Here is a 20,968-nt window from a genome sequence, read left to right on the forward strand (position 1 = left end):
AAAGTCCCCGCTGCCCGGCTCCTCCTCCTCCCGGGTACGCTGCGCCCCCGACCGCCCGGGTTCCCCTGCCCAGCAGGGCTTCCTAGAGCCGCCTCCTAGCCCCGCCCCGCCCATGGCCACGCCCCCGGCTCCTCCTCTCCCGCCCTGCCCCGGCCTCCTGATCCGCCTCCTAGCCCCGCCCCAACGCCGGCCGCTCTCTTCCCAGCCCGCCCCTCCCCTGGCCCCCCGACTTTTTTTCTTTTTTTCTCCCACCGGCTCTGGCCCGCGCTCTGCTGACCCGTCCGCGGGAGTCCGCGAGCGTTCGAGCGGCTAGGGAACTCAGCGCCGTCAGATCTTCCAGCTCACCTCTCAGTGTCCCGGCGCCACCGCGCCCCCTCTTCCGAGTAAGTGCCTCCCTGGTGAGGCGGTCCCGCAAGCCCCTCACAGGGCTTCTCGGGCCTCTGGGCTGCGAGCAACTTCTAGGGGCTCGCTTTCCGTCCACCGAGAGCTTCGGGAGTGGGTGTGAGTGGTTGCGTGTGCGCGAGCGTGTGTAGGTGTGTGCGTGCGGGCGCGCACAGCCCTGGAAACTCCACGGAGTTTTACCCGATTCCTACGTCGCAGCGGCAACCTGAGACCCTCGGCTAGGAGCCCCTACTGATTCGGGCCGACACCTTAACTTCCATCTCCTGCCTTGAGCCCTACACGCTATTCCTTCCTTCCTTCTGTAGACGGGGCCCCTGCTATGTGTCACGCCCTCCTGGTAACAGCTCACGGTGTCGAAAGGGACTGCCCGGGTTATCAGGATGCCCCAGATTGCAGACCAAGATGCTGGCCTGAGATTGTAATGAAACCCTGCATTGTAAAAACGGTCAGGGACTAGGGTTTTGCCTTGAGATCCTACAGTGGAGACTTCCTTTGAAGAAGAGAGCTGTGTGTACGCGCACGTGTGACACTCGAGCCCTCAGCACCTGATGCAAGAACACCTGATGAGAGCCCTAGGGTGTCTGATATGGTTCAAGACCATGCTGACCAACCAGGCTTGGGCACCTAAAGGATGTTTATTGATTCAGCGACACCGTATTTCTAAAGCCAATTGATTTCCTAAAACGCAAGACCATGTAGAAAGAGCATAGTACTCTGAGGGAATCATGGAAAGAAGGAGACAGTAGCTGAGTGTCCAGTGTTGACAACAAAATATTTGAGTTACTTAAGACTGATAATTCCATCCGTCCATAAATTATTTAATTTGGTGTCAATAGTATCTCAATGTAGGACATATTTTCTTACATTTAAAAAGTTAATTTATATCTAATTGATAGCAGTACTCTATTTTAATCCCTCTATGAGTCCCTGGTTGCTGAGGTCCCATCCAATTATAATAGTCTCTGAATCCTTCTAGATCTCAGTTTATTCTTGCTATGTTCTTTCTGTGAAAGTTGAGCCACCCAGAAAAATCTCTCCACTTCTTTGATAAGAATTCATTTAAGAAATGCTAGTAGGGAAATGATATCGAGTAGAAGTTATTCATTGAGGTGTAAGGATAACAAAACTGTGGCTAAAGGAAATAACCAGAACAGAGCAGTCTTTAAGTTGCCATTGTGTGTTGGCGTATGAAAGTTGAGTTGTTAAATCACTGTAAGTGCTGCTTATCACAGCAGATATTTTTATCCTGGTTTGAATTCCGTGTCACACCAAAGTGTTTCCACAGTGTTTTAACTAAGGAAACATTATACTTTGAAATATAAACATATGACTTCATCCCTTTAAGGAAAGAAATAATTATCACACTTAATTAAACACCTGGAAACATTTATTGCCACCTTCTAATTAGATCTGTCATGGAGAGTTAAGTCAGCAAGTTGTTAATACTGTAGCTGGTAACACAGTTAACTTTTTTTTTAGATTTTTTGGATGCCAGTTTCCATCCATACCCATTAATTGCCTCCCCCACCCCTTGCCTGAGATTTACCTGTAATTTGAGTAAATAAATAAAGTTTAGGGAAGTGGACTACTACCACTTACCTCCCTGTAAAATATGAATACCTTAGAAATCGAATGTTTTGTAGTCAGCTTTTCGCATTAAAAGATATAAACCATTATATTCACTAGGTTATCTGACAATTTAAGAATCATTAACAAATTAATATAAGAAGAGTCCCCAAAAAGTATAGTGATTCTGTACAAATGGGCCTTTAAAACGTTTTCTTTAAGGGAGACTTTTAATCTATTGTGCCTTTGTTCTAGTGTATTTAAATTTAATAAGAAAAAGGGTGGTGTGAGCTGGAAAATCTTTTCATCCTCATTGTCTCTTAATTTTTTGTTTCTGACTATGTTGCTAGATATAATCTTCATCTTCCTCGTGAGGTGTTGTGAGGACAGGCTGTTCTAGGATCCCAACTGGATGGCAAAAACTGAGGGTGAACTCACATACTCCCAGGGCCGGGAACAGAGTATTTTATGTGGCCTATTCTCTGCAATTCTTCATTCTGTTGAAATTGGAGGAAAGGGTGTGTGGAGAGAAATGATTGCATCCAAACAGTACTCATTAGGAAATGCCATGTATGGGGAGGAGTAGATTTCTAGGTGGTTTATGGCTCAGGGAACTTAAAATAGCTGATCCTTGAAGTTGAATCTGACAGAGGTGTTAGTAGTTAATTGATCCAGTTAATCCTTTTCTGCTTGGGATAGCCCCTTGGAAGTAACACATTTCCTTCTTGGAGATGTCATTCATACTCAATCAGAACTGAGCTTTGCTTCCACTCCAGGCAGAATAAGGCATTCCCTATCCCCTCCATTTTCGTCTGGTACAAATGGAAAGGATTGAACGTGGGGTAACCTTCGTTCAGGAGGCAGGGGAAGGTCAGCAATAACAATAAGGGCCACCTGTTTTCAGAGGGGAAAGGGAGTGCATTAGTACAACCCCAGTACCAGGGGCATGGACTTGGGTGATGGGGTCATTATCAGGGGCCAGCCTGGATAAAAAGTGGACAGTTTACCCCCAATTTTGCTTTCACAGAAAAAACCAGTTCTGCTACAGAAGTTAAAGGAAATAAAAGTTAACTTTTACCACCTCGGCCCTATTCATGCTGCCCACATCCTGCATTTAATACCAAATGCACACAGTAAGAGCCCAACAAACACTGAAAAGGGACTTTTAACACCCCAACCCTTATGTTTCCTTATGGATAACAGTTTAATTCCAGGTCTCCCATCTTTGGTTTTGATGACTTTCACCCAGGGTTCTGAGCCGACTGAAGTAAGAAGAGGAAATGAGCTACAAGTGGAGGGTAGATAATTTTAGAATGTGAGAGGCAAGAGGCACCTTAGAAACCATCTGGGCCATGAGTCTTGGACCTTAACATTTGCCGACATAAAAGTTGGGAGGCATCTTCCCTCAGTCCAGCTCACAGGAGGCGAGCAACATTCATTCACACAGTAGGTATTTACTGAATTCCTTTGTGCATGGCACTGCACAACCTCTCATGTTCACATGAGGGTCTGGGATCCAAGAGCACTGATGACTTGAAGAAAAATGTTTGTTGGTCAGAATGGGCTTCTGAAGATAAGCTGATAGTGGCAAAAAATGGATTTGGAATTCTGTGTTCCATGAAGAAAAGGAAAGGCACTTCCTTAGGACGGTAGAAGAACCATTTTCAAAAAATTTTTATTTTGCAATAATGAGAAACTGAAATAAGCATATTTCTTCTGATGTCTATTTCAAATAACTAGTGTTATAATAACTGCAATAAACCTGATTCCACAGGATTTTGTTTTCTTGGACTTTCATGTCAAGCATAGAAGTTACCTGAGAAACTTGTTTTAAAATGTCATAGGTGCTACAATATTCCAATAACACTCACCCATCCCTTTAGAGAGCAGTTGCTTTTTCTCTAGCAGCAAGTATTTATGGTTCAGAACCAAGGGAACAGAGGTTCACAACCAGCTGCAAAGCTAGATGGGTGTTAACAAGTTTGTTTTCCTAGAGTTGTGCTTTTTCGTATAGAACAAGGGGGGTTATAGACCAGCCTGACTGTATTTCCCTCAAGGTATTGCAGGCTAGGGCTGCATAACAATCTTCCTCTCCTGCACCAAAAAAAAAAAAAAGGGGGGGACGGGAGGGGGAGGTGATAGGCCACAGGAATGGACCTCCGCTAGACTTATAAAACAAATCACGGTTTGTTTCTTTACTAATGAGAATGGAATTAAGTCCCAAATTTCACTTGTTGTCATTCGCTTAAACATTGGGAATAAAGATGGCTTTTAGTTTAGTCAAGAAGTCACTGGTTCACATGACTTCTCTGGAATCAGCTGTTCATGTCTCAGCCCCACTTGCTGTGTGACTTTGGACAATCTACTTAAGCTCTCCGAGTCTGTTTCTTCACCTTAAAATGGGATAGTATTTACATCATAGGATTGTTGTGTGGATTAAACCAGAATGTTCCTCTCTCGTCGTCCAATATGAAAAAGTCACCCAGCAAGTGGTAGACTTTGTTGGACTGACCAAATCTGTCTTAATTAAGAGGGTGGAGTTTGTACTGGGTCATAGTAGAGTAGAGAGGGAGAGTCATAACTTGTACTTCATGCGCTTTTAGCATGAACTTTTTTCTCCTCATACAATGCAGAGGACGGGGCGAATATAGCACAATTTCAAGGATTCCTAGCTGCAGAGTCATGTGATTATATAGGGAAGTCTTGCTGCTGCTAGAGAGAAATGAACCAGAGTAGGCTGTCTGGATTTTAGGTGTCTGAGCATGAAGAAGAGCATGGCGTCCTGTAAGCCTCCCTGTGTATGAGTGAAGCTTTCAAAAGAGCCATTATAGTTAAGTAATGAGAATTGGATCAGCCTTTTACCTCTGGAGGCCCTTGTTTAAAACAGGTAATGGCTGAAACCAGATTATCCAAAGCAAAGACAGGAAGGTATGTCTCAGCTGCCCTAGGTGTCACAAAAGGACTCAGGCTGGCATGTCCTCAGGGGAAGTTGTGAGAGTTCCGGGAGACAGAGGGCAGAGACGCCTCTGCAGGGTTGTCCACTCAGGCAAGCTCTTCAGGGGACATAGCACTCTACCGGGTACACAGCACACTCATGAACATTAGAAAGGAGCCAACAAGTAAGAAACAGTTCACCCGACCAATACCTTTTCTAAGCCTGGCTCTTATTCCTTCAAACCAAAGTTATTTAGCTCAAGCCTTCTCCACTCCCGGCTATTGTATTTATTTTAAAAAATCAGTTTCTTATAATATGACTGTCAACCAGAGTGAGGGAGACAGAGATTGTGGTATATGCTCGTAGAAAGCTAACTATCTTTATCCTTTTCTATCCTGAGCTCTTAAGCTAAGGAGGTTCAGACTCTCACACACATGCAGATGCAACAAGAGCAATGCCACGGTCTTCTGAGAAAAACTGCAGGCACAGTGCTGGCAACAGATTGCAAAGTTCCAAACAAACTTTGATGATTCAGACTTTTAAGAAATAGGTCTAGTACCTGATTCCATCACTCTGTGATCAGGAAACAACTCCTTAATTTTCTTTCTTCTCTCTTTAAAAAGATGAGGTAGTTTTCTGGGAAATGGCTGATGTTTGCTTAAATATTGTCACCGCCCTAGAAGGGCAGAGCAGTCTTGACTCAGTGACAGACTGACTTCTGCCTTTTTTCAAAGAGGTCCCCAGTGACTCACGGAGTGTACCTGAGAGGTGAATGAGCTGACTGCCCAAGCATCCAATGATGGCCTTTGTGTTGCACACACTTAGCCATTTTGCCCCTTTGCTTTTATGGCCTAGAATGACTGAGAGTGCCTGAAAGAATAGCTGCTATTACTTGCCAGGGTGAGAGACCATGTGTCAACAGGGAGCCTCCTTGTGGGCCCCTGGTCTGAAAATGTGATTATCTGGGCAGCCACAAAGGTGATACGCCAAATGAAAATTTGAACTTGTCCTATGTGCCCATTGGGGGCCATAGCTCCCAACCTGACTTCGTGTCATAATCACCTGAGAAGCAAGGTACAAAAGACACAGATTTCTGGACCCCACCTACTGCAGCATTACAAAGGCTGGGCCTGGAAATCTGTATTTCTAACAAGGCCCTGAGGTGACTGATGCACAGCCAGTTGAAAACCGCTAACCTGGGAGACTAGTTTTAATGTCTTCTTCTATAAGGATTATTCAGGCAGCAGATATCTGTAAGGTTTTGTTTGTTTGTTTTGGCAGTGGAAAAAGCATATATCTTGAAAGTACAGAGTAGTTTTAAAGTTTAAAGAAGATTAAAATGAACATGTACAAAATAAACACCTATGTGCGCAACCTAAGAAATAAAGTGTTTTTTCAATTAGGTTCTCACTGGATTGAAAAATGTTGTCTGACAACCAGGTCAAGAACAACAACAACAAAAAACAACCAAAACCAATAGTGGTGTCCCACAAATTAGATCCAAAGCCGTGAAGCAGACACACTGGGGAATCTGCTGTGTTCATTAGTTGAAAATCTAGATTTCAAATCACTGGCATTGCTGACAGCATTATTGATAGTGTCAGCTGACTTGAGCACGTATCATGTTGCTTTGTAAATCACCATCATGGGATGGGCCTCCTTTTAACAGGAGCAACACGTGGTGGGAGGAGCCCCAAGCCCTCTGAGTTGCCAAGTGGCCTGTTTTCCCTGCCTTAGGCCTAACCCTCACACTCCCACCCAGACCCGCATTTCTTGAGGTCCTGGCACTAACAAGAATCTATCCTATTCTCAGAGCACCCCTCTCATTTTGAAATGGTGGGCAATGAGAAAACTGAGAACAGACTTTTCTTTGAAGCCACCTTTTTGTAACTTTTTCCTCCTCCTTCTTTCTCTTCCTCCATTATTTTTTACATTTTGAGTTGTGCTAATACATGAGATTTTTTTCCCTTATTTCTGAATTCTGGTATGTTTCCAACTTATCATTTTAATAGGTGTCCATGGAAAGTATGAATAATAAAGGCCTGCCACTAATAATACATATATACTACTAATTTTAATAGAACCACTATTTTTTCCCTCTAGGTTTACATATTTGGCCAGAGACCAACAAGTATGAAAATGGACTAATCTGAGTCTTGCCCCAGTCTTCTTCTCTATCCGGCCCTCCTCCAGGTTTGCTGCCCCAGAGTCCAGCATGTAAGGGGCCTTCTAGCCTTACATTTTCAGAGGGGTAAAATTAGAGGTGGATTTGCATGGAGAAGGTTGGAAAGTGACTTGCAGAGACAAGAGAACAAATTTATTGCTGCCTTTTCTGTTTCCCACCCCTCCCCCACATCCACACACACTTGCTGCCTTTGAATGAGATTGTGGGGAGTGTAAGATACCCATTGCTAAGAAAATCATTTTCTGCCCTTGTGGTGTCCCTTTTAATCAGGGGATAAAATCTTTCCTGAAGCTTCCCCAGGCCTCATTGGCCAGGTCTGAGTCACAGCTGCAAGGGAAGCTGTGAAAGTGAGTAGTGGGTGTTGAGGGAGCCTCCACAATGGGAGGTGGCTGTGCCAGTAGGAAGAAAGGATAGGGGCATGATTATTGGGGCAGACAAATAACATCTGCTCTAGATCCAGCTCCCATGCCCTAGCAGCTGTCGAGCTAAGGCCGTCGCTATTACCGATAACAATCCCAGGTTTTATTGGAATGAAAACTAACTACCCATGCTGAGTAGTTGGGAGGAAAACAAAACAAAGATGTGGAAGGTGTTGACAATCATGTATACTTAATTATTACTAGCGGCGACTCTTTAATGTTAAGCATTATGGGTTTGTAAAAATAGCACTTACTTTGGAGAATGCATCCTGCATTCAGACCCGGAATATGTCCATCAAAGAAAGTTCTTTATGTTCTCGGAAATGTTCACAATCTCAGTAACAGTAATCATGACAAACATTTATTAAGTACTTAAAATGGGCTGGATACTGTGCTTATACACATTATTTTATTTCATCTTCGTAATGCATCTATGAGAAAGATATTATTGTTAATCTGTGTTTACAGGTGAGGGATTGAGATTTGGGGAAGTTTAATAACCTGCCGCAGATGCCTGGCTGAACTGGAATTCACACCAGGGCAGCTGAGCTGCCTCCCATACTTGGGCTCTGAACTGCTGCAGAGTATTACCCCTCAATGAAACTACTGCAAACTCCCTCATTTTCTGTGAACTCTCAAAGGCTGTTGTTACCTCTCCAAGAGTAAGGGTCTACCTTATAGCTTGTGTCCAAATTTTATATTTTACATTTTGTTATTTTCAGTAGTAGAAAGATGAACCATGGGAGTGTGCCCAGCTGGTTCTCACTCACCTAGTGACCAACAAGTCACCAGTCTTCTCTGGCAGATGTAGAGTGAGATGGAGTGTGCAGGGTTGTGTGCTAGCACTTAAGGTCCGTCATTCATGGACCCATTTCCATCTGCAGATTGTACCAAAAGCCCTATGTTTATTTCACATGTAATTCAAAGTAGGGGGTGCGGAAGTTCAGAGTCAATGAAGCCACACTTGCCAAACTGAGAGGATAACATTGATCTCCTTTTTCATATTAGAAAGGAGTTGGACAATTTTAATAACCCAGAATGTGTCTTCCATTATTGGCTCATGCCGCAGAGTGCCAATCTGTGTGATGGCAAATTTGTCCTCAGGTTATATATAGAGGCTTTTCATGAGGCAAATTTTATAAAAGCTGGGACAACTTCTTGATTACCGTTGTGCCAAAGCTGCACCCTGCAGAATGCCTGGGCAGCGGAGGAGTTGCCTTAATAGATGCAGGGCTTCGTGTGCTTCTCATCTGGGGCCCTGATGCCAGGAGTGCGATGGAGCCGCTGCTCCTTGGTCTCATCTCCACAGTTCAGAACCAGTGTAGACCTTGGGAGAGCCTGTATTTCTTCACTTAATTCCTGAACACATGTTGCTAATGCTATAACAACACCATGGGTGTGGCAGTTCACTTAGACGTTAGGATGCTTAGAGTTTGGGGAAAATTGTTTGGTTCAGTTGTTTTTTTAATCTACTGTTGCTAATAATTTGCATGGGGAACTGAGTAGGGGAGGAACAAGGGTAAGTTCCATGTCTAATTCTGGGGGCTTGTAACTGCCCTAGGTTGGTATGTTGAATGTTACAACTTTGAGTCGGGTGATTAATCTCATGCCTGTGAGAACCCAACAGCTTTTTGCAATTTCAGTAGGCATTCAAGAGGTCATTTTAAATTGGGATTGCCTTTGAGATATTTTGGAGCACATTATTTACTATAAGCTTTAAAAAATAAATTAAGGTGTTATAAGGCAAGTTTTAATTAAGATAGATACAATTATTTAAACCTGAGAAGTTCTTTGAACTAGAAGTCTTTCGTAAGACATTGGCTACCAGCTGATTTGCTGCTGGCCCCTTTCACTTCTCCTTGCAATCTTATCCATCAAGTTGGTTGACACACCCAGATCTTCTTAACAAATTTTTAAATATTGTTCTCGTAAAATAAAACACAAATACCAAAACACCACACGAAACAAATGCACACTTTAGTGAATTATTATAAGGCAAGCTCTCATAACCATCACTCAGGTCAAGAAATACAACTTTACCAGCTACCCCAAAAGTGCCTTCCACAAACCCTGTCCCAATCACATTCTCTTCTGTCCCTCCAAAAGTAAGTGCCACCCTGACTTTTATAGTAATCGTTTCCTTGCATCTCTTTATGGTGTTATCATCCAAGTGAGCAGCCTGACCCACTGTATGTTCATCTTGTCCATGTCTTAAAAACTTGATGTGTTTTTTAAGTCTCTTTGAATCTACAGATTCTTTAACATCTTCCCACATTTAAAAAATACATTTTTTTAGTTAATGGACCTGGGCTGTTGGATCCTTAGAGTTTTCAAAAGTTTTGATATCAAGAAACTTGCACATCCATGGTGCACTTCAACTTGTTCCTTTACTTTCTATTTCCTGCACCTGGTTACAGAGGCTTACTCAAACTTAGGTTTGATCCCTGTGGCAAGATTACAGAAGCTGCTGTATGTTTTCACTGGGAGGCACATGATGTCTGGTTTTTCTATTCCTTTTTGACATTTGCAGCTGTTGATCCTTACTGTCTAGACCTGTTAATTCGCTGGGGATTGCAGAATGGTGATATTCTGATTCTACCATTTTTATTTTATTTATTAGCTGGAATAATTTATAAGGACAGGCTCCCCTTCAATCTGCTATTTGATTACCTAGTGGTACAGTTCACATAGAAAAAGCAGGATTAATGCTTGATTCTTTCCTTTGATTGCCCAGTTTTCAAGAATTTGTTTCTTGTTATTCTCAGAAGGTGACCAATTGGGATTTTAAAAAATTGTCGATTGCGGAATTAAATGTATTTGGTGGATTTCAATCCACTGAAATTTTAACTTTTACTAAAACTCAAATATTCCCTTCTTTGACCAATGAGAGGCCCTTCCAGTTGGCTCCTTGAGTCCTTCCAACATAACCTTAGTAATCTTGGTAGTCTCTGATATCTGGTATGTCAAGGTGGTGTAGACTCATCTTGTACATTCCTGCCTTGACTTGGAATCAGCCATTTCTTCATTGTTGTTCAGGGCCCTAATCCAGGCACTAGGGATGATCATGCACTGAAACAGTCATTGTTTCTAGGCCTTTTTACTGGTCAGAGCTGGGAAAAATACATATATGTACATATCCATATTTACATACAAATATATATGTATATATACATATGAAGATAGAATACATTGCAAGTTCATGTTACTATTTCCAAGCCAAGTTCAGGATGGGGTTTTTTGTGTAACCTCTTCTATATGACATTAGTATTTCCTTTCTTCCACACTTAGAATCCTAGTTTTTTAGTCACAGGAGAGAGAGAATATCTTATAATTACCCATTTGATTGCTCATATTTCACATACAGCAGTCTCCTTATTTCTACAGGTAACTGTATATGTCCTGCTTATTATCAGTCCTCATGTCAGTGTCTATAGACATTTCGATTGAAGTTCTTTCTGCAGTAGATTTCTTAGGTATGGCTTATGGGAACAATATTCCCTAATATTTTTGTTACCCTAATTTTTTGATAATACCTTGTCTGTGACCTTTTCTGAGAGGTCAGTTTTGTTGGATACAACATCCATGGCCTACATTTTCTTTTCTTGAGAATCTTTAAAATGTTATTCCATTTTCCTCTGACAAAATATTGTTGTCAAAAGGCCTGATTATAGTAATTTAATTTTCTTTCCCTCTATGTGACCTATTCTTTTAGCCCTTTGGGAGCATCAACTATATATCTACTTCCTTCATTCTGCTATCTACTTAGCATTTTAGTACAGTAGTAGTGAGTATTATGTTACCAAATCAAAGTTTATGTCTTGACCAATGATGACCAAATTATCTCTCCCTCCTGTTAACTCAGAATAAGCCATTTACTCTCAGTTCCTTTAATTTTTTAGCTTTGTAACCTCAGCTGTATCTCATAAAGTATATAGCATTAGCACAAAATATATACTTGTTTATGAAATAAATGATGTAGAAGGATGTGTGGTTTTTTTATTTTAATTAATTAATTAATTAACTATTTATTTATTTTTCCTTTTTAGCCTATCAGGAACTGCCTTGCCCCTTTGACGCTTCTTCTAATCAGGCAGCTTTGCCTCAGACATAGCTGTGCTCACTGAGTCAGTCTCTTTCCTAAGCAGGAGGTGTGTAGGCACCACACTCATTGGTCCCAGGTTGTCCCTGTACTCACAGTGTAAAGCTGTCAGACCATTTTTCATGTTACTGTGTTTTCATGACCAGCACACCAGGAACCCCTGCTCAAAGAGTATCTGGCTCTACATCGAATGCCACGGTGGTCTCCATGCCTGCTTGCTCTCCCCGTTGTAGGTTTTAGTTAGGGCTCATGGGAACACCAACCTCTCATTGTGACTTTAAAGGCCCAGGCCTCAGGCATGTGGAGCCAGACTCTAGCCCCTCTGAGAGTGCTGGGGGGCCTCCTGCCCTTCCCTTTCTTGGCCGACCTTTTTGCTTTTCATTTATTGGCCACCGGAACCCATGGAAAGATACCAAAACGGGAGGCCTAGACCCAGATGTAATCCCTGATGCATTTATTCAACATTCACACTGTGTTTAGTTTTTAAAATGTAAATGCCAGTTAATGTTGCATGCATGTCAGTTTGGCCAAAGCCTTAGCTGCTCGCTGCTGTATTACCTGGGTCATTTATCTGCCTGCCTCCTAAAGACAGTTGAGTTAGTGACCTCTGACCTTTGGTATCTCATGTTTCTCAGTGCATTCATTATACGGGCATGACCTTGGGCTGCCCAATTTTATGCTTGCCCTGTGTTAGTCCAGCAATGTCCTTGCTCTGGTTTTCCCTGTTAGGTCCTGGCCTATGGACCATGCAGACTTTCCCTGCCTTCCTCTCGAATGCCTCAGTGCCATATAATTAATGGAAAAAATAAATAAATAAATAAATAAATAAATAAATAAATAAATAAATAAATAAAATTAACACAAAAGCGACTTTATGATGCATAGTTTTAAAAAACATTCATGTCATAAAAGCAATGATGAGACCTATACAGAAGTAATGGAATAGTGGCTGTGCCCCAATGGATCGCATGCTGAGGTGATCTCTTACTTCAGGCATGAAGAAGTGGTGAAACCCCACAGCGGTGACCACACCAGGGAAATCTCATGGTACCCAAGAGTCAGTGACCTGGAAAAGCTACCAGGACATGAGAAATCACTCTGATTGACCCACTTTTCTGTTTCTGGTCAGTGGTCCTGAGATGAGGAACTAAGAGTGGGCTCTCCACGCCCGTGGCTGAGCCCGTGGGAGGCAGCTCACCAGCCTGATCCAGCCCCGGGTGTTTTTTCCCAGATCTAGCATTTCAAATTTCAGTTGAAACAGTCCTAGGAATGACTCTTTGCTCCTAGGAATCTCCACAGACAAATACGGACTTGGGTAGAAATATAACCATTTTCTATTCTGCTTTTATTAATACAGCAGAAATCATGGTGAAGACTTTTTCTTCTTTTCCTCCTTTTAGCTTCCTGTATTTTTTTGCCTTTTGCCTCTCATTGGTCCCTGTGTGAGCCTAGGACCCTGTGGGGGTGAGGCTCAATATTTATTGAGCACTTACTATGTGCCAGGTGTTGTACTAAGATCTTTATATACATTGCCAAATCCTAGATTTTATTATTATTATCCCCATTTCAAATATGAGGAAACTGAGACTGAGTCCCCTGAGTGGGAGACCCAAACCCTGTACCGAGAGAGGGAAGGTTCTTGACTGTGCACAGGAAAGAATTTGAGTGCAGGCCAGCATTAGAAACAAAAGAAAATTTTATTAGAGAAAAAATAACGCTCCACAGACAGAAATGTGGTCTCCTCTCAAAGACAGAATGAGAGCGGCAAACCTGGAGTGTTTGAGGAATTCAGTTTATGTGTCATTCTTAGTTTCTATGAATTACAGTTTAAAGACTTTGTGTTCCTGTTTTCCTTTTGTAGTATGGGTATGCAGTATGAAAGGCATGGATATACAACGTTAAAGGTATGTTAGCAATCTCAGCCTTTGTTCTATAGGTTCCCCATAGAGAATGAACGGTTGGATTTATTTTGTGTATGCTTCAACTTAAAGACTATGTTTTCCTTTATTCTTTCCATAGTATGGGTAAATAGTTTGTTAGTAAACCCAGTAGGAATCTTCCTTTTTTCCTGTAGGCTTCTGGTGGTCTGGCAGCAGCACATTGCAGGCTCTGAGTACAACTTGGTTTAATTTGTGTAGTTCCTCTGCACCTTCCCTAGATCAAGACTATGAGAGTTTTTGACCCAAAGTCAAAAGCATAGCTGATATTCACATCCATTGGTTATTAACCATATTTCTGTACTTCTTCATGCAGAAACACAGACTTCACCTACCCAGCTTGAAGTGGCTTGTCCTAGGTTGTGAACAGAGCTGGGCTCCAGGGCTTGGAAGGTGGAGCTGGCTACTCTATGATGTTTAAATCTTGAACAGATTTTTCTCAGGAGCTATTCAAGATCCCTAATTTAGACTCTGCAGTGTGAGTGGGAAGGGGGAGGGAGGAGTTATGTAAATATGGCTCAGAGCCTCACAGCCTGGGGTAGTCCCAGGTTTGAAAATCTCATTGTCAGGGCTGCAGACTATTTGAGAACTGCACGTCTTGCTTGATAAGTCAGCAGTGTTACCATCCCTTGCTTGTTAATGCATTCACAAGGGACAGGAGAAGGGAGATGAAAATTAAATGTGTCAATTTTGAAACTTGTTAGACATTCTAGTAGTGAATTTGGTGGAGAAAGAAATTAAAATGATTGAAAGTAAGAGTTTTGAATTTCTTACTCTTTGTGCTGTTTCTACATATGTTCTCAAAATGGTCCCTTTTTTGAAGCATCATATTTCTATTCAGAGGAATATTTTAGACAAATTATGCTTCACAGTCTTTTTGAAATAATTAAGCAAAGGATGCAGATGTTATTTGGTTCTATGTAATGGAAAAAGCTCATGTGGACAGGCGTATGGAAGACGGGCTGTGCAGTGAGTGGCTGGCTGTGTAATCTTGCTGAGATATTCAACCCGCTAGGTCACGACTGCAGCTAAGAAATGTAAGACATATAATTCCTATAAAGAGTTTAGAATACTAGGCAGATTCAAGGAGAGGGGAAATAGAGTCTTTCTCTTAATGAGGGAGTAGCAAACTCTCATTGCAAAAGAGCATGTAAGACAGGATATGTGCCCATCTTTTGAGACCCAGTCTACCACAAAGGAATACTTAAGAAACCTGTAAGGGTGGTTACCAGAGGGAGTGGTTGAACATAGGGTATCAGATGGGATAAGAGGAAGGAGGGGTAAGAATATGTAACATTTGTATATTAAAAAAAGTTTTGTGTGTGTCAATTAAATAAAACTGCTTCAAAGGAAAAAAAAATGTAAGGTATAGACTAGATGATCTCTGATCCCTCTACAATTCTGTAGTTCTGATTGTTATCACCTGCACATTTCATTGTCATTTTAAGCATTTAAACCAGGTAAGGCTGAAGTCACTGGTAGAGCAAGAAGGGTAGCGCTTGGGACCCTCTGGAAGGCATGCTGTCTGCCCTGGTGCGGAATGGGAATTCTGCTCACTGGGCTCAGGGTGGGAAGCCAGAATTCTGGCCCTGAGTCTTACCAGAAGGCTCCAGGGCTACATAATTAGATACCCCTGTGAGTAAATTTATTTTTAGACTATCTTTGCATTCCCCTTCATTGCTAAGTGACTGCTAACTATATTAACATATGAGGAAATTTGCTAAATTATGTCTCACACAAGAGAGCTTATCTGCGACCATCCAAGAGGCTGATACAAATGATCCCAAGTGAATTCAGTTTGAGATAAAAAGAATTCATTACAGTATTGTTTTTAAGAATGCACAAAATGAAAACTCTACAGAACTTAAATATGCGACAACATCTTAAATACATTATGGTACTTCCTTGAGATGAAACATTATGCAGCTTTAGAACAAGGTTGGTCTCTGTGCACTGGAAAGATCTACAAGACAGATTAAATAAAAAAGCAAAATAATGATCTCAATGTTTTTAAAAAGGCATATATGTTTATGAGTGCATAAGCATTTTTTTAGAAGCACAAACAATATACTATGAAGAGTGGAACTGTGGGTTGGAAGAGGGGAAAGGAGTTTAACTTTTTCATTTTATACTTTCTACGATGTTTAACTTTTATAATAAAAACACATTTAGTAAAGGAGAAATTTTAAATTTCACTTGGGTTTTTGAGGCATTCTAATATTTCCTTGGAAAACTGTGTAAACAAAGCATGCTAAGTAAAGCAGGGTGTTGCCTATAAATACTTTAGACTCTGAACAATAGGTAACTCCCCCATTCTACCTCCCAGCCTTTACTGTACTCTTTTTAACACACAACTCTCCAGTTACCGTGTCCCTCTAATCCCAAATTGTCAGTGGCTCCCAATGTCAATCAAAAACAAACCCAGAAGAGCAATATGGCAGAGTGGCGGAGCACGGAGCTGTTAGTTGGTCATCTATGCATTCAGGCAGTGTTTGGAGGACCTTCCAGGCACTAGGCTCAGTGCTACCTCCAGGTTGGTGTAGGTGAATGTCATGCTTTTCTCACTTCTCGCTTGTAAAACAAGTTGTCAGGATTAAATACAACAGCAAATGCAAAGCTCCCTGCCCAGGCCCCAAAGGACAATATTTGCTCACTTGCCCCACCTTTCTCTCCGTGTTCAAGGCCAGGTCTGTTCTCCATTACTCTTCTGCATGTTTCCTTTGGTTCTCATTCCAAAACTGTGCGTTGTTCTAGAACAAACCCCACTCTTCTGCAATACGCATTTGCTTCCCTTTCCTGAGCACAATTAGAGCATCTTTCAGGATGCAGTTCAAATGTTGCCTCCTCCTTGCAACCTTTCATGGTTCTGCTCTTTACCAGGAAAAAAGTCCAGAAGAATTCTTTCCTTTTAAGAATTTGAGTAGCGCCTTCTGGTCTTCCTATTTTTACGTTGATTATGTCACTTATGGCATTCCATCTTAGCTTGCAGCTCTCTGTGCCCTCTGCTCTACGAGAGTACCTTCCCAAGGGTTGTAACTAAGTTTTATTCATCTCTAGAACTCATCTCTGTACCCGTGTTCTCAATAAGTATGTATTAATTAATGAGTTTATTTTTACAATTTGCCCAAATATCATTTTTACTTTCCTTTAAAGTATTATTTTAGTTTTAAATGAGAAATAATGACATTTCCTTTAAATCCACTATTATTAGCATGTTAGAGTTTCTTTCTCCTTGCAGGAATTATACTTGAAAATTGTGGAATTGCCATCTCTGAGGAATTTTTAGGAAGAGACAGGCAGGCATCTATCTAGGGTGGTCCAGGCAGTCTCCGCCCTCTACATGAGTAACTGGCTCATAAGTTCTTCTCTGATGAAGCGAGATCTTATCCTGATTTAAAAAAAAAGAAAATAGCAAACTACATCCACTGTTAAGACAACCACAGCTGAAGTAAAGGAAATTTAAAAAGAAAAAAACTAAGGTTATAGATATGTGTGAGAAAACGACTTCATTTTTCATATTCCTTTCCATCCTTATCCAGTTATATATTAGAGCTGTGACCATATTGTATACACAGCTTCATATTCTGCCTTTCTCTTAATGTTATTGCCTACATAGTTTCCCATGTCTTTATGGACATTTGTTTCTGTTTCCCGATGAAATGTTTGGAGTTCAGTTGATTGTTGCCTTTCTTGAGCAGGAAATGGAGACTAAAAAACAAAGATGTAGCCTGAGAGAATGTCAGCATTGTCTATTTTTAAAAGACATGATCTTATTCTGGTATTGCTGAGATGCACTTGAGCAAAATATTAACAAAATATTAACTTGATTGAAGTTTGTAGCACCATAAATGAGATTAAGATCACGAGCCCCTTTAAAATGTTTTCTTAAGTGAATACATCTTTAAGAGATTAGACAGAGTTTTGCCCAAGCTCTTTATTTACAAAGGCGTGTTGAGAACAGCTGGAAGGCAGCCTTCCCTTATCAGCAGGTTTGTATAACTAGCCCCAAGTTGTTTGCTAATGAGTTTCAGGTCTCTAACACCAATAGGATGGAATAATTTTACCTAGAAGAATCAATCTGTAGCCTTCCTTTTCTGAAGGAACTAATCTGACTGGTGCCTGTAGGCAATGAGGTGTGTATAACATCTGGAAATCATTAGGCTAAATACCAGAATCTCTTTGAGGTTTGTGGATAAGTCTCCAAAGAAAGAGAGGGGGCATTTAAAACTAAATTTCATAGAATTCTAACAAGCACTATATACTCATTCTTAGATCTTGCTTTGACCCTAGGCTAAACTGACTAGATTTGTACTCCCTTTATTGACTTCAAACCACATCCACTCCTTTTTGCAATGAGAACCACTGTTTCTAACATGATTTTGTAGCTTTCTTATATGGAAGGTCTTGATTATTTTGCTACTTCTATCGTCAGTCGGAGTGTTTAATACAAAGATCGATTCAAGGTAAGTTTACCTTTTGGGCCAGCTTACCTGTTAGGAATTCGTATATTTTATAAACACTCTGCTTTACTGTACTTATTGTATATAATCTCTTATAATCTAGCATAGAGATGATGATCAGATTTCTTTGTTTCCCAAAGGGGTGACTATATCTTTGTGTGGTATCTATAGTTGGGTCTATAAAAGGACCCGTAAAAGATTGGTCCTGTTTTGTTCTGTTTTTTATTTATGGCTTAGAGAGGTATTCAGTCTTATTGAGCACCCAGCCCAGCTACAGTGAATCCCAAGAAGACCTATGAGGACTCTGTTAGATGGTAACAGTCCTTAATTCAAGAGAGGTGCACTGGGCTGCAGTTCTCTTTAAAATATTGGAAGATTCAAAAGAAATCTCCATTAGCAACCTATGAAATGCCTTCAGTTCCTGGGAGTGGGGCGCGATTACCTGGAGCAGGGATTCCGCCAGGTTCAGGCTGCTTAGACATGGCTGGCTGACAGCAAACCCTTTAAGTGGTTGCTGTTTAATATTGTCACTCTCCTCCCTCATTCTCATTCCTGACTCCTGCCCTGCCCCACTGCCATTCATCACCTGTGACACTGCTAAGCTGCTCTCTTGTCTTAAGTAAGGAGGAATGTCAGGGAGAGAGGCAAGTCCTAAGGCAGAGGTGAGGCTGATCTGTTTATATTCCAGGCAGTATTTCCTAAAGGCCAGGGCTGGGATCAGAATCTGGTCTGTCAGCTGTTACTACTACACTTCCAAGTCCTTGAAGTAAAAAGTAAAAAAGTTAAAAAAAAAATAAAAATAACAGAAGCATCCAAGACCTATATGAAGTCAGCCCAAGGCACAATTTCACCAGTGGTTCCACATAGTTTTTCTATTCTGTTATCAGTCAGTCAACCAATGACTACTATCCAATTTCAAGTGTCTTAGGAAAGTGTGAAGATAATTGAAAAATAGCAAAGAAGGTCCTTGCCCTCTGGGAAATGTTAATCTGGTTCTGATGCATATAATTATATGCAATGCAGACTACATGAGAGGTGTATTTGTTTTTATTGCTGCATAACAAATTGCCCAAAAACTTAGCATCTGAAAACAACAATAAGCATTTATTACACACAGTTTCTTTGGGTTAGGAATTTGGGAGCAGCTGGGTGCTTCTCACCTGAGTTCTCTCAGAGGTTAGGGTCAGGGAGGTAGCCAGGTTTGCAGACATCTGAAGGTTTTGGGGGCTGTGAGTGTGTGTGTGTGTGTGTGTGTGTGTGTGTGTGTGTGTGTGTTCTTGATGATCCGATTCCAAGATGGTTTATTTAGATAGCCTGCAAGTCGTGCTAGTTCTGAGCAGGAGGCTTCAGTTCCTCACCATGTAGACTTCTCTATGAATTTACTGGAGTGTCCCTATGACATGGTAGGTAGCTTTTTCCAGAATGAGAAAAGAGATCAAAAGAACACAAAGTGGAAGCCTCAGATGTTTTCGTACTCAAGCTTTGGAGGTCACAAACCATCACTTCCACAGGACCCTATTGGTCACACAGGTTGTCCCTGTTCAGTGTGGGAGGAGACTACAAGAGGGAGTGAATGCCAGGAAGTGAGAATCATTGGGGGCCATCATGGAGACTGACTGTCTCAAGAAGCAAAGACCTTCGTAATGAAGAAAAAATGGTTGGAGTACCCTCCAGGAAGGAGGTAGAATGTAAAACTGATGGGATTTTTTCAGTAGCTGCAGCTGTGGGAAAGGATGTTGAGAAGGATAGAACATCAGGAGCAGAAAGGGTTGACCAACAGGTATCAGTGTGTTCAAGGTACATTTGGCTGGAGCAAAACCTAGCAGGGTGAAAGGGGCCAAGGCCTGTGAAGTCTTAAAGGGCAAGCTAGAGAGGTTGGTATATTTTAGCTTTAGTCTGTGTGTGAGCTTTAGGGTTTTAATGTCCTCATATCCTATTTTTCCCTTCAGTGTTATCCAGGTTGTCAACTCTCTAATTTGTAAAATTCTGTAACACTGCTGCCTGTGCCTCTTGATCACATACTACCTTGTACTGATAACTTTTCATGTTTTTGTTTTATCACAAATAGATTGCAAAGGCCAGAAGGGCCATATCTTTATCCATTTCTATTTCCTCCATTGTACCTAGCTCACTGAATGCCCAATAAATATTTGCTAACTGATTGGATAATAGCAGCCAATTACTATATGTGTGCGCAGCCACTGTTTCCGGTCTGTGGTACATAATTTACAGTTAAACATTTTTTCAAAAGAGAAAGCAATTACAATGGATTTGATTTATGTAGATGGAAAAAGTGTTCAGAATCTGTTTTGTGTGCTTGTCATTTCCCAAAATATAGGAAACTTGAAATAATAATTTTATTTTTAAAAACTTACAGATTATTTTCAGCTTCAAAGAGAGTTCTTATTTTGCCTAAATTAAGCAAATGGAATAATAACCAGCTACTGAAGTTAGGACTGCTTTCTCTTTGAAGAGTGAAGGCAGCCAGCCTCTTTCATGCACATATAAGACATTTATGGAATAAAATTCGTGTTTAGAATTTGGGGCAGCGTTTTGTCTTCCTCCCCCTTCCTTAGTTTGAAAAAAATGATCGTTGTCCATGTATTTTCGTTGGCAAGTAAGTATTTCACCATAGTCTCATGAAAGTTGGAGACTTCTGGTTTCAAGCTAGCAAAGGGAGTTTTCTCTTGAAAATCTCACTCAAGCAACTAAAAAATCAAAAAATTAGGAATACAGACTATGTCTTCATGAACCTAGAAGACAACTGTAACCCTGAATCACACAGGACTTGGAGAAAGCAGTTGAAGTGATGGCAAATAAGTTTGCAAAGAGAAGGGGGTCAAGAATAAAATGCCTGCAGAGTGTGAGAGGAGGACCAGAAACAACCCACGTTCTTACAAAATCCCAGGAAGGCTCAGAAACTAGATTTCCTATGTCCACAGAGGTGAGGTAGAGGGCCTTAGGA

At 41.3% G+C, this 20,968-nt stretch overlaps 1 protein-coding gene across 1 annotated transcript in view; it reads left to right on the plus strand.

The window, feature by feature from the left end:
- The first annotated feature begins 243 nt into the window (after nt 1-243).
- TNFAIP8 (TNF alpha induced protein 8) overlaps nt 244-20,968 on the plus strand; it is a 102,573-nt gene continuing 81,848 nt past the window's right edge. The window contains exon 1 of the mRNA XM_039848521.1: nt 244-383. Coding sequence (XP_039704455.1) covers nt 383 — 1 coding nt within the window. The 5' untranslated portion in view covers nt 244-382. The remainder of the gene's footprint in view (nt 384-20,968) is intronic.

This window comes from Pteropus medius, unplaced genomic scaffold (genome assembly GCF_902729225.1).
Source record: "Pteropus medius unplaced genomic scaffold, Ma_sr-lr_union100, whole genome shotgun sequence".
NCBI classification, from domain to species: domain Eukaryota; kingdom Metazoa; phylum Chordata; class Mammalia; order Chiroptera; family Pteropodidae; genus Pteropus; species Pteropus medius.